At 48.5% G+C, this 13,496-nt stretch overlaps 1 protein-coding gene across 1 annotated transcript in view; it reads left to right on the forward strand.

Annotated features, from left to right (window-relative positions):
- Positions 1-1,481: 1,481 nt before the first annotated feature.
- DLL3 (delta like canonical Notch ligand 3) overlaps positions 1,482-13,496 on the forward strand; it is a 180,230-nt gene continuing 168,215 nt past the window's right edge. The window contains exon 1 of the mRNA XM_081869022.1: positions 1,482-1,744. Coding sequence (XP_081725148.1) covers positions 1,691-1,744 — 54 coding nt within the window. The 5' untranslated portion in view covers positions 1,482-1,690. The remainder of the gene's footprint in view (positions 1,745-13,496) is intronic.

Here is a 13,496-nt window from a genome sequence, read left to right on the forward strand (position 1 = left end):
GTAAAATAAAACTTGAGAGAAACAGAGGCGGAAGCTCTTGTAGAGAACGGACAACTTGATTATCTGCTCCTTTCAAACTGTTAAAGAGAACCTGCCCTCTAGGTTCTTTGCCTCAAACAGATGCCTAGAGGGCAGAAATTCAACGGGTGCAGTTTTGCTTTCCCTGGTGCTGCATCTCCATCTGAGGACAGCTGCTTTTACAGGGGGCTTCCTGCTATTGTTGTTTAGTCGTTTAGTCGTGCCTGCCTCTTTGTGACCCCATGGACCAGAGCACACCAGGCACTCCTGTCTTCCACTGCCTCCCGCAGTTTGGTCAAACTCAGGCTGGTAGCTTCTTGAACACTGTCCCACCATCTTGTTCTCTGTCATCCCCTTCTCCTTGCGCCCTCCATCTTTCCCACCATCAGGGTCTTTTCCAGGGAGTCTTCTCTTCTCATGAGGTGGCCAAAGTCTTGGAGCCTCAACTTCAGGATCTGTCCTTCCAGTGAGCACTCAGGGCTGATTTCCTTCAGAATGGAGAGGTTGGATCTTCTTGCAGTCCATGGGACTCTCAAGAGTCTCCTCCAGCACCATCATTCGAAAGCATCCATTCTTTGGCGATCAGCCTTCTCGATGGTCCAGCTCTCACTTCCATACATCACTACTGGGAAAACCAGAGCTTTAACTATATGGACCTTCCTGCTATTACAGGTGTATATATCCTCTCAAGGCAACTGCAGTCGCCATTCTGTTGAGGCTGAGCTGGTTGGGGTCTGGTCAGACTCCCTGGGGACCATACATACCCCACTTTGGGGGTGCAAATAAATGCAATAAGAAAATGCAAATAAAAGACAGCAACACAGCTGCCTGGGTCAAGGAGCAGCTGGGGGGGGGGGCAAGAGAGCAAAGTGGGCAGGAATCTGCCCTTTGACCTCGGGCTGGTTAATACGAGTCTCAGCCTAAGTCACCTCACAGGGTTGGTGGGAGGATAAAATGGGTGCTGCTGCCTCTGAATTCCTTGGAAGAAAAGTGGGAATAGAAACAAAAACCTTCCCGTTTAAGTTAACCGAAATGTTTCGTGCAGCCTAGGATAAGACCTGAATGTTATTTGGGCGTTATTTTGCACGTGTTGCCGAAACACCAGCTCCTGGGTCAAGGTGCCCTATTTCATTATATATCTTGGCTGCTGCATGTTGAGAGAACTGAATAAGAAAGAGAAAAAAAAGCAACCAGCCACTCTCTGCTCCAACCAACCAGCCACTCTCTACCTCGACTTTTCCAAGGGGACCCAGGCGTCCTGCCTGTTTCCTCTCGGCGTTCCCTCTAATGCAGCAGCTAGCCGGTCTCCTTGTGCAAAGAAGAAAAGAGAAGACGTCGGTTGGGGTTGGGGGGGGGAGCGGTTTGGAAAGTTTTTCTTTTCCGAGGGGCGTGGCCTCTGGCTGCCGGAGGCGGGGCCAAGGCCCGCCCTGCCTATAAGAGTTTCGGAGGGGCCCCTTTGCGCTCCCATTCATAAGCTGCGCGCGTGCCTTCCTGCTTCTGTTTGATCTCCAGCCTGTTCCCCAGGGCGGCACCTGCGGCTTCGTCTGCGCTCCCCGCCGCTTTGGCTCCACTTTCCCCCTTCTGCTGCTCTTGGACGCCGCTCGCCGGGGACTTTGGCTCTCTGCAGAGTCTCAGGAGCTCGCCTTCCTCCTCTCCTTGGAGTCCCGGCTACATGGCTCTCCGCCTCCTCTTCTCCGGCTTCCTGGCGCTGCTGTGCGCCCCGCGGGTGAGTGCGCAGCGATCGGATTCTCGCGCGTAAAGAGAGCGCGCAGCTGGCAAAACGCGCCGTTTCCTACGCGCGAGGAGGGGTGTAGGCGTTCAAAGGTGCCTTTGCCTCCCGCTCCCGATGCTTGTTTACGGCGATTTTAGGTGAATCCGAGGAGGACCAGGTGGTTTGCTGCGAATAAAGTAGCCCTTGCGCTCGTGTGTGTACAGACACTTGGGTATCTATCTGCCCAAGCTTTGCTGTTGAGTAGGAGACAGACAGGAGTGTCAACTTGGCCCCGCGGCCGTGGGAGCCGTGCAGCGTGCATGGCCCTGGCACCGAAATTTGTGGGTGCCCCGGGCCCCTTAATAGAATTTTGCGGGTTCCCGGGGACCCAGGGAGTTGGCACCTATGGAAAGAGACTGGTCCGTTTGCGTGCGCTCTGGGGAAGAAGGCTGCGTTTGGCACCCCAGCCTTCAGGTTGCAAACCCGGAGGTCTCAGGCAAGGTGTTCATAGTAAAAGGAAGGACGTGTCAGAGGTCGGGTTTTTCAAGTTTCTAGTCCACATTACTGTGTATAGGTGGGAAAGGTGTGCAGCCTTTTGGAAGCCTGCGTATCTCTAGATAGGACTTGCTTAAACAAGTGCTATCATGAAACTTTGGATCCTTATAATAGCTACTTCTTATTAATTGTATATCTTGCCTTTCTTTCAAGGACCTAAATGTAGTATATATGGCTCCCCCCATTTTATCCTTTCAGCAACTGAGGTAGTTTAGGTCAGTGTTTCCCAAGCTTGGGTCTCCAGCTGTTTTTGGACTACAGTTCCCATCGTCCCTGATGACTGGTCCTGCTAGGTAGGGATGATGGGAGTTGTAGTCCAAAAAGAGCTGGAGACCCAAGCTTGGGAAACACTGGTTTAGGTTGAGGGACCAAGGTCATGTGGTGAGGGTCATGGCTGAGTGGCCCAGTCCTCATCCAGCACTCTTAATTTAAGCAACTCTTAATTAGAGCAGAACAGAAGGAAGCTCTTTGTTTGTTTGTTTGTTTGTTTGTTTTTAAAGGAATCTGGTCCTTGATTGGTAAAGCAAAAGGAACTTGTGTGGAGCACATCTGCTGTTGTCTTCAGAAGTTTTTTGTACTGCATTTAAAACAAAATGTGATTTTTAATTTGGCTGCTTCCTGACAAGGGCTTCATACTGTAAATGGGTTGTTGCCGTATCGCAAGTGGGTTGTTTGCAACAGGTTTTTTGAAAAAGAAGCGCTCAGATTTCAATCCAGATGGAATGAAGAGGTGGGGTGCAGGCTGATGTTTTATTGATGTACGTACCGTATATGCATTTATCGCTTCCCCCTCACTGTGCAATTCCAGAGGCAGCGCAGTACACCAACTTTGGGCACACTTTCAGAAAACGCTATTTGCACGTGTGATGATAACGGGTGTCTCGTGAGGCTAAGATTCTGATGCAGCAATTGCACAGAGATTAAAAGGGTAAAATCTGGAAATGTCTTCTGTTAGGGGATTTAGAGACCTGTCTGTGCACAGCCCCTGCCCCAAAACTGGGATTTTAATTAGAGTGGATGACGGTGTTCTAAAAAGAGAAGTTTGGGGGTTGAAGGTTGCTTAGATTTGGTTGCTGTGTGTGTCAGTGGTAAAGAGAAGAGCAGTCGAATGAATCGGGATCTTTCTTGAATCAAAGCGCCGTTTTGTCTTTGTTTCCTGCGGCCCCCATGAAAACTTGTTGCTGAATCCTTTGTGAACTGGGTTTTTCCTCTCCTAAACTTTTGCCTTTTCAAACCTCCATCCGCCATAGCCAAAGGTAGGGATGATGAGAGTTCAGCAACAGCCACCACTGTTTGGCCACCACTGTTCTAGACTTTAAAAAAATCTCTAGCTCAGCAATCTGTTTGGGCATATGAGCACATGGATGTTCGTTCTTGTGTGCTGTTGGCATGAAATATTGAGCTGGAGTGATAAGCCCCTCGCCTTGGCTACTCCCCTTCTCTGACCTGGCAACGAGGCCCCCGCCTGGTTGCAGAAGGCATTGACCTGAAGGACAGGAATAAAAAGAGCAGATGTTTTCTTCCACCTAATGATTGCAACTTTCAGGGTATATTGTTAGGGGGGTGTGTGTGTGTGTGTGTGTGTGTGTGTGAGAGAGAGAGAGAGAGAGAGAGATCTGCACATGGAAGTATTGCTTTAGTAGTAGATTTCTCGCAGCATTTGTGGCTGTTTGGGGGCATCCCCAGAAATCCTCTCTGCCCCATAGCATGGACCTCTATTTGGGATCCACAGATCTGTTTGGCCACTGCAAGAACAGGATACTGGATTAGATGGCCCCTTGGCCTGATCCAACAGGTCTCTTCTTAGGTTTGTTATATGGACATCAGTGTAGTCATGGAATCAGTCAGAAGGGATCCCCCGGGGGTCATCTAGTCCAGCCCCCCTTGCAATGCAGGAATCTCAGCTAAAGCATCCATGACAGATGGACACCCAACCTCTGCTTCAAAACCTCCAGGGTAGGAGAGTCTGCCACCGCCCTAGGGAGGCCATTCCACTGTCTAACAACTCTTGTTTTTACACTTAAATCTTACCCTCTTCCTACCCACCCTGACCAGTGCTCTTTCTTGCCAGGCCATTTGCATTTTAATCTTGCATCGCAATTCCTCCCGTCTCTGCTGGACCAGCGTGTAAGCACAGTGATCTTCTTTTTTGACACACGCACACACCCTTCTTTACTGCCCTCTTTGTGCGCTTGGTTCTTGCCATGATAAATTAGTCTTTCAGGTGTTTTTGGAACTGTGTGTCGTCGCCCCCCACCCAATCCCATCTTTATTATTCCAAAGTTGACCCTTGTTGTTGAAACCCTTTTTCTGGCAGTGTTTTGCAGCGGCGTAGCGTGGGTTGTCAGCACCCGGGGCAAGGCAAGTAATTTGCGCCCCTAACCCCTAACCTGCCGCCACTGCCAGCTTCTTCTTGCTGCTGCCTGGGCTGGGGTATTTACGGTAAGGTAGCCACGGCGGCGGCGGCGGGTCCGTGTCAGGTGATCTAGGGCGAGTTGCTGCTGGCGCTGCTGCCCAAACGACGCCGTTTGCCCGGAGGAGGGCAGAGAGGCGAGGAAAATGCAAAATGGCCCAGCAGCTGCAGCAGCAGTGGCGGTGGTGGTGGGGGGGCTGTGAGGAGGGGCTGCCTGGCGCACCCTCCGCAGCCCTGACGCACGGGGACCGCGGCCAGCGCTGAGAGCCGCTGCCTGCCGGACGCCTTCAGCCCGGACGCACGCACAGCTCGTCGGTTCTGCGAGACATGGGGCTCTGCTACAGCCTGCGCCCGAGGCTCTTCGGCGACTCCGGAGGCGGTGAGCGCGGCCCCCCCCCCCGATGTTGCGCCCGGTGCGGCCGGGCCCCCCTGCACCCCCCACGCTACGCCACTGGTGTTTGGGATCACAGTTGTTAAATGTAGTTTCAGCCTTTCTGATTCAGGACTTTAAATTGTGCTTTTATAACAAATTTCCTTTTCTACGGATACTGTAATGTATTACTGTTGCTAATGCGAATAAAGTTTATTTATCTTCTTGGTGTTGAAAAAGCAGACTCTGGATTCTAGTGTGGTTAGAGTGTCAGACTCGGACCAGAGCGCCAGGTTCAAATCTCCACCCATCCATGAAGCTGACTGGGTGGAGCCCGTCACTGCCTCTCAGGATAACCCACTTCTCAGGGCTGTTGTGGGGATTAAATGGAGAGGGCGAGAACAGTGTGTGCCACCTCAGACTCCTTGAAGGAAAGGTCATAGAATCATAGAATTGGTGAAAGAAAGAATGGAAAATTACAGTATAATAAGATAAGATATAAGGATAAAAATAAGGTGAAGGATTTGCTGAAATATCTATATGAATTAGAATACACAGAGGGGAGGTGTGAGGAGGTCAAAGAGATAAGTTAAGAAAGGGAGTTATATTAAGGTTCAACTTGTTCTTTTGCTTTTTTTTGTTTTTTGGATTGTATCTTTTTTTGTCCTTTTTAGCTGTTTTTGCTTTTTTATTTTCCTATTTTTATTTTTCTCTTGGATATGTTTTGTTTTTATATATTGTGTTCTTTTTTGCAACCTTTTAAAATTTGAATAAATATTATTTGGGAAAAAATAAAATAAAATAAAATAAAAAACTAGAATCATAGAATTGTAGATTTGGAGTGACCCCAAGGGTCATCTAGTCCAACCCTCTGGAATTCAGGAACGAAGGAGAGATCTAAAATGTACCATAATGAATATTAAACTCCGGCTGCAATTAAGTTTAGGCTTAGGCTGCAATCCTTCTCGTAAACCATTCCAGGCAAGCATGCACAGTGGTACCTCGGGTTAAGAACTTAATTCGTTCCGGAGGTCCATTCTTAACCTGAAACTGTTCTTAACCTGAAGCATCACTTTAGCTAATGGGGCCTCCCACTGCCGCTGCCGCCGCGCCGCCACCGTGCAATTTCTGTTCCCATTCTGAAGCAAAGTTCTTAACCCGAGGTACTATTTCTGAGTTAGCGGAGTCTGTAACCTGAAGAGTCTGTAACCCGAAGTACCACTGTATAGGCTCAGGTTATTAGTTAGTATTTTTCACCTTCTTCAATACTGGGGTGTCTTTATTATATATATATATATATATATATATATATATATATATATATATATGCAGGTTTTGGTGTCCTCGGGTGTCTTCCCGTGTAAAAGTTGGGGTGTCTAGGCGACGTTTCGACGAGGTCTCACTCGTCATCTTCAGGCTGGTGCTTTCGGCTTCTTGTTACTGGAACAGAGCAGGATCTCAGTGTTTGAGTTCCTATAAATACTGTAGAGGGGGTGTGGTGTATAGCCTCCAATGTTCTGGGCAGAGAGGAAGTTCCCAGGCTAGTGTGCCTTTTCTTCTTTTGTTCCTTAATTACTTGAGAGATATCTTGAGTGATATCTTGAGATATCCTCAGAAACCCCAAGGATAAAATCCAGTTGGAAAACCAAGGGATCTATGAAATACCCTGCAAAGTCTGCCCAGCCACGTACATTGGACAAACAAACAGACGAATAAATGCACGTATCGCAGAACACAAGAATGCCGTCAAAAAAGAAGAAAAAACTTCCTCTCTTTTCCAACACATGAAAGAAACAGGACACGAAATTAATTTTGCAGATTCCAAATTGCTCTTTAACACGGAACATCACCACAAGAGAATAATCATGGAAGCCATCGAGATAGAGAAACACCCTCACAACATGAACAAGCGTGACGACACATCCCGCTTGCCAGACATCTGGAAATTAGCCCTCCCCACAAAAACTGACACCAGATCCAGAGGCACACAGAACGCCAACACCAATCAACCACACCAGACCCAAACCCAGACCCTCTCCACAGATGAATTACAGACACCATCCAGTAGCCAATCCATGGTGGCACCTCCGGATGCTGCACCCCCCTGCAATCCCTACACAGATCTGGCTGACACAAGCCACAAAACCACAGCTCGCCCCTATACACGAAGCCAAGCCAGAGCACAACTAAGTACAGTACAGCCATCTTCTCAGGAAAACTCTTCACAAAGTTCAAGAGGTCAAGACACAAAGACTTTAACAACTAATCCACACCTAATGACCCACCTAAGTGGTACTCAGGATATCACTCAAGAAATCACTCAAGATATCTCTCAAGTAATTAAGGAACAAAAGAAGAAAAGGCACACTAGCCTGGGAACTTCCTCTCTGCCCAGAACATTGGAGGCTATACACCACACCCCCTCTACAGTATTTATAGGAACTCAAACACTGAGATCCTGCTCTGTTCCAGTAACAAGAAGCCGAAAGCACCAGCCTGAAGATGACGAGTGAGACCTCGTCGAAACGTCGCCTAGACACCCCAACTTTTACACGGGAAGACACCCGAGGACACCAAAACCTGCATTCCTGTACCCGTGAAAATCTACGAAAGCATATATATATATATATATATATATATATTTGTATCCCGCCCTCCCCGGCCAAGACTGGGCTCAGAGCAGCTAACATCATAAAAACAACACAATGTGCATAAAAACAAACACCAATGAATTAAAATGCATCTTAAAATTAATTCAGACAAGTTAAAATCTAGACAGGTGGCAATTACCAGGTTGGAGTTGAGAGTGGTTAATACTTGCCAGGATCAACTGTTGCCACTGATCCTACAAGGACCTGTGAGCGGATTGGGGCCTCCTTCGGGCTTGTTTTATACAAAGGAAAGTAAGTACAGTGGTACCTCTGGTTAAGAACTTAATTTGTTCTGGAGGTCTGTTCTCAACCTGAAACTGTTCTTAACCTGAAGCACCACTTTAGCCAATGGGGCCTCCCGCTGCCGCCGCACTGCTGCTGCGTGATTTCTGTTCTCATCCTGAAGCAAAGTTTTTAACCCGAGGTACCATTTCTGGGTTAGTGGAGTCTGTAACCTGAAGCGTCTGTAACCTGAAGCGTCTGTAACCCAAGGTACCACTGTAAGTCAAACTGCATCCTGACCAAAGGCCTGGTGGAACAGCTTTGTCTTGCAGGCCCTGCGGAAAGATGTCAAGTCCCGCAGGGCCCTGGTCTCTTGTGACAGAACGTTCCACCAGGCCGGGGCCACGGCCAAAAAGGCCCTGGCTCTAGTCGAGGTCAGTCTAATTTCCACCATGCCGGGGCCGCTTCAGGAAGCATCTATTGTTGTTTTTTAAAAAAATAATATTTATTAAATTTTCCAATAAAAACATACAAATACAAACAACAACAATAAAAACAAACACAGACAAAGGACAACAAATATAGTTTCGAACCTTATTTTCTCAACCTATTTTCCCCGACTTCCTCATACCTCACCGTTTTGTATTCTAGTTTCATTATCCCATCAGCAAATCCATTCCCTTGTTTCCCAAAAGTTTTTTACTAACTCCATTCCTTTTCTTACTCAATATCTCTGAAAACCACATTATTTTTAAACCCATGTCAGTCTAACATTCATTAATCTTATAGTATTTATTAAGATAGGAAGCATCTGAGGGGTGAGCTATCTGGCCATGGATTCAGTGAGGAGAAGCAGGAGAGCAGCAAATTTGTTTCACGTGGCTGTTTGCAAAAGTGCGAGGGTTTTCTCACAAAAGTGGGGCAGGTACTACGTCTATAAAGTCTTTACAGCTCCTCCAGGAAGCTAGTCTCCTTCCCTCCTGCCACCAAAACACACAAATATATCTACCTCCAGAGTCGGGAAAGTAGGGTGGAATTTGTGTGAAATGTTCTGTGTGTGTATATGAGAGAGAGAGAGAGAGAGAGAGAGATTGAGAGAGAGAGAGAGAGATGCACAACGGAAATGTCTAAGCAGAGACCAATGGAAGGCCAAGAACTGCTGTTTCCAGAATGGAGGGGAAGTGTGCAGTGTAATTAATGTAGACTGTAATCTAGATTCTGTTGTCAGTGCAGTGAATGCTCGGGTTGCGAATGTGATCCGTGCGGGATGCACGTTCACAAGCTGCAGTGTTCGCAACCCACAGCTGCGCGTCTGCGCACGTGCGGGTTGCAATTCGGTGCTTCTGCGCATGCGCGATTTAGTGCTTCTGCGCATGCATGGACCTGGAATTAACCCGTTCTGGTACTTCCGGGTTTTGGCAGTCCATAACCCGAAAAAACACAACCTGAAGAGTCTGTAACCCGAGGTAGGACTGTATATGGTTTGCTATTGTTGTAAAAGGTGGGAGCATAAAGAAAGAGACTGGGAGAGGGACTTCAGTGTCCTGCTATATATGGGGGTGTCTGGGAACAAGACATTGCTTTCTCTGCAAAAAGAGCTCAGAGGAAGAAAGAGCCCTTCGCATGGTCAGATGATGTTGACGGGGTGGGGAGCATGATGCACGTTTCTGGGCAACATGTTCCCCACAGACATCTGATTGGCCACTGTGAGAAGAGGGTGCCGGAACACTGTGGTTGGAAGCAGCGCATGGGTGGGAAAACGACAAAATGTCCGGCAAAATTTTGCCCAAAAAGCTCAACAACTTCGGCCATAATTTTTTAAAAAGTTCAAGAACTTTTGTGTCTGGATTTTTACTTTTTGAAATATGACAGCCCTACTCACCAACAGTTTGTAGAAATCAGCAGGCAATTGTTAATTTTTTGACAGCATGGAGATGAACACTTTCAACTGGTTGTTGTTGTGTCGCCGTTTAGTTGTGTCTGCCTCTTCGTGACCCCCTGGACCAGAGCACGCCAGGCACTCCTGTCTTCCACTGCCTCCCGCAGTTTGGTCAAACTCATGCTGGTAGATTCAAGAACACTGTCCCACCATCTCGTCCTCTGTCGTCCCCTTCTCCTTGGGCCCTCCATCTTTCCCAACATCAGGGTCTTTTCCAGGGAGTCTTCTCCTGAGGTGGCCAAAGTCTTGGAGCCTCAGCTTCAGGATCTGTCCTTCCAGTGAGCACTCAGGGCTGATTTCCTTTAGGTTGGAGAGGTTGGATCTTCTTGCAGTCCATGGGACTCTCAAGAGTCTCCTCCAGCGTCATAATTCAAAAGCATCCATTCTTCGGCGATCAGCCTTCTTGATGGTCCAGCTCTCACTTCCATACATCACGACTGGGAAAACCAGAGCTTGAACCAGTGTTTCCCAACCTTGGGCCTCCAGATGTTTTTGGCCTACAACTCCCATCATCCCTAGCTAGCAAGACCAGTGGTCAGGGATGATGGGAATTGTAGTTCAAAAACAGCTGGAGGCCCAAGGTTGGGAAACACTGGCTTGAACTATACGGGCCTTTGTTGGCAAGGTGATGTTGCCAAATCCAGCTGTATGTAGTTCCTGGCACAAGAGCTCAGGGCTGTCTTAAGCATATCTGGCGCCATGGTGCAAATATCTCTCCGTTTTCCAGAGTTGTTGACCTTTCGGGGGGGGGGTGCTTTGGTCTGGCTCCTTTACATCGCGTGGTCCAATGTGCGCTTGGCGCTGCACATAACTAAGAGGCGCACAGATTGCGACCCAGATGGCCTCCCACGAAACCTCTCTCTAAGCACCTGCTGCCCCTGAAATGCCCCCGTCCGGGGAAGTCTGCGCCACAGGAGGGCCAGCAAGCAGATCAGGTAGTTTGCTGGCTGTGCCATCCTCGCTCGGCATCAGGATCGCACAGGGCGCTTCCCTGCTCCGCTCGCAGACTCCACAGGGAGGTGCGCAGGCAGCGACGCGGCCAGAGAGGGGTGCCCTGTGCCCACCCCCGATCGCGCCCGCCAGGCACCCAAGCAGCTCCGTCAGGAGGGGGATGCAAAGGGGCTTCCCTGATCCAGAGGCAGCATGGCTTAGAGGGTGGCTTAGAGGAGGGGAGCGGGCTGCCCCAGACACTCAGCCTGTGGCACCCTCCAAAATCTGGCACCCTGGCGCCCCGCGTCACTAATGTCTATGGGTAAGACACCCCTGCAAGAGCTTCTGAAAAGGTTGGCAGCCATAAGCACAGTGGTACTTCTGGTTACAGACACTTCAGGTTACAGACTCCACTAACCCATAAATAGTACCTCGGGTTAAGAACTTTGCTTCAGGATGAGAACAGAAATTGCGCAGCAGTGGCACGGTGGCAGCAGGAGGCCCCATTAGCTAAAGTGGTATCTCAGGTTAAGAACAGTTTCAGGTTAAGAACGGACCTCTGGAACGAATTAAGTTCTTAACCTGAGGTACCACTGTACAATGGGAACTGGCTGCAGCATTGGAGAGGGTTTATGAAGTTTCAGAGGTCAGCAAACTTTTTCAGCAGGGGGCCAGTCCACTGTCTCTCAGACCTTGTGGGGAGCTGGACTATATTGGGGGTGGGTGATGAACGAAGTCCTCTGCCCCACAAATAACCCAGAGATGCATTTTAAATAAAAGCACACATTCTACTCATGTAAAAACACACTGATTCCCAGACCGTCCGTGGGCCAAATTTAGAAGGCGACAGAGCCGGATCCAGCCCCTGGGCCTTAGTTTGCCTCCCCATGAAGTTTGTGCTTTGGGAACAGCTACAGTGCAGCCCCCCCCCCTGCCTGGGCCAGGGGGGTTGTGGGTTGAGACCTCAGGGCAAGCATATTGGGTCCAGAGCATAACTTGGAGGTTGGCTAACTGACTGTTGCCCACTGTGGACATTTCACTTCCTGCTTGGATAAAAGGCTGTGAGGAAGGAGTAAGGATGGGGAAAGGGACATTGTTATTGCCACTTACTGCTGAGCTAGGTTCAAGGTTCTTGAACAACTTAGGTCAAGGGTACCTCAGGGATTACCTGAACCCTTACATCCCAGCTCAGATCACTGAGATCTGCTGCAGGCAGTGTTTGAAATTAGCCAGGCGCTAGGCGCATTTTGCACCCGGCTTTGGACCACTTGCAACCAAGTGAAGATTCCTGGGCTTCATAATGGCACCTGATGTCTCCACCATCTGGGGATCATTGCATTTGGACTGTTTTCACACACTAATACCCCACCCTATAGTATTCTGTCAGTTCTATTTTATCTGCACAATCAGAAATGAATTTCTGGAACCAAATTGCGTTTTCTGGGCAGCCTGAGCAAGAAGAGTCACTGTTAAGAAAAAGAGGTTGGAATAATAGGGCAATATATATGTGAAAAGACCCTGATGTTGGGAAAGATGGAGGGCACAAGGAGAAGGGGACAACAGAGGACGAGATGGTGGGACAATGTTCTCGAAGCTCCCAGCATGAGTTTGACCAAACTGCGGGAGGCAGTGGAGGACAGGAGTGCCTGGCGTGCTCTGGTCCAGGGGGTCACGAAGAGTCGGACGCGACTAAACAACAACAAATATATGTGGACTATCCCTCGACCAAATGACTTCCCTTCTTTCAGTTCTCAAAGCTCTTAACCTAGCTCAAAACAAAATAAAAAAATTTTTCCTTCCAGTAGCACCTTAAAGACCAACTGAGTTAGTTCTAGGTATATACCTAGAACTAACTCAGTTGGTCTTTAAGGTGCTACTGGAAGGAAAAATTTTTTTATTTTGTTTTGACCATGGCAGACCAACACGGCTACCTATCTGTAACTGAACCTAGCTCAAGGTTGCCATCTGAACTAGCCAGATGTTTAACTGAGAATCCATCACAGTCAGTCCATTATTTGAAAAGTCTTTAGAGCCGTCTGGCCCCCAAATGGCAATTAGACATTCTGTTTTGGCGACTGCGACGTTGGTTTAAGGAGCCATTTGGTGCCTAGTTTATATATCCGAGTTTCTAACATTGGCTTCAGGTACGTTGTTGGTCATTCCCCAAGTTGGTGAGACTCATTTGACAATGAGAAACCAAGCCGCCCTTGTCATTGGCCCAGCCCTGTGGGATACTCTGCCAACAGTATGGAATAACTGTGCCAACTTTCTTTCCCACCAAACCTATGAAGGCAGTTAAGAATTCATCCTTCCATAATGCGTAATTGATGGTCTGTATTTAACCTTTGTATGGTTTTATATTTCTATCGCTGCAAACCGCTTTGAGATACACCATATTTTCCCGTGCACAAGACGAGGTTTTTTATTTATTAAAAAATGATGTTAAAATTTGGGGCTCACCTTATACACAGGGAGTGCGGGGCAGGGGGTGATTGGTTTCAGCTGCGAGCAGGAAATTCTCCGCGTCACGAGGGTGGGCGATTGGTGGTTGTCACAAGGGCTGTTTGTGATTGGCTGCCGCTGCGGCAATTAGGCGGTTGTTTGGCGGCTGCCGGCGTTGAATGGGCAGACCATTGGTGGCTTCAGCGACGCTGACGTTTGTCAGTATTTTCGCGTTGGGTGATCAA

The sequence above is a fragment of the Podarcis erhardii genome (genome assembly GCF_964252035.2).
Source record: "Podarcis erhardii genome assembly, chromosome: 7".
NCBI classification, from domain to species: domain Eukaryota; kingdom Metazoa; phylum Chordata; class Lepidosauria; order Squamata; family Lacertidae; genus Podarcis; species Podarcis erhardii.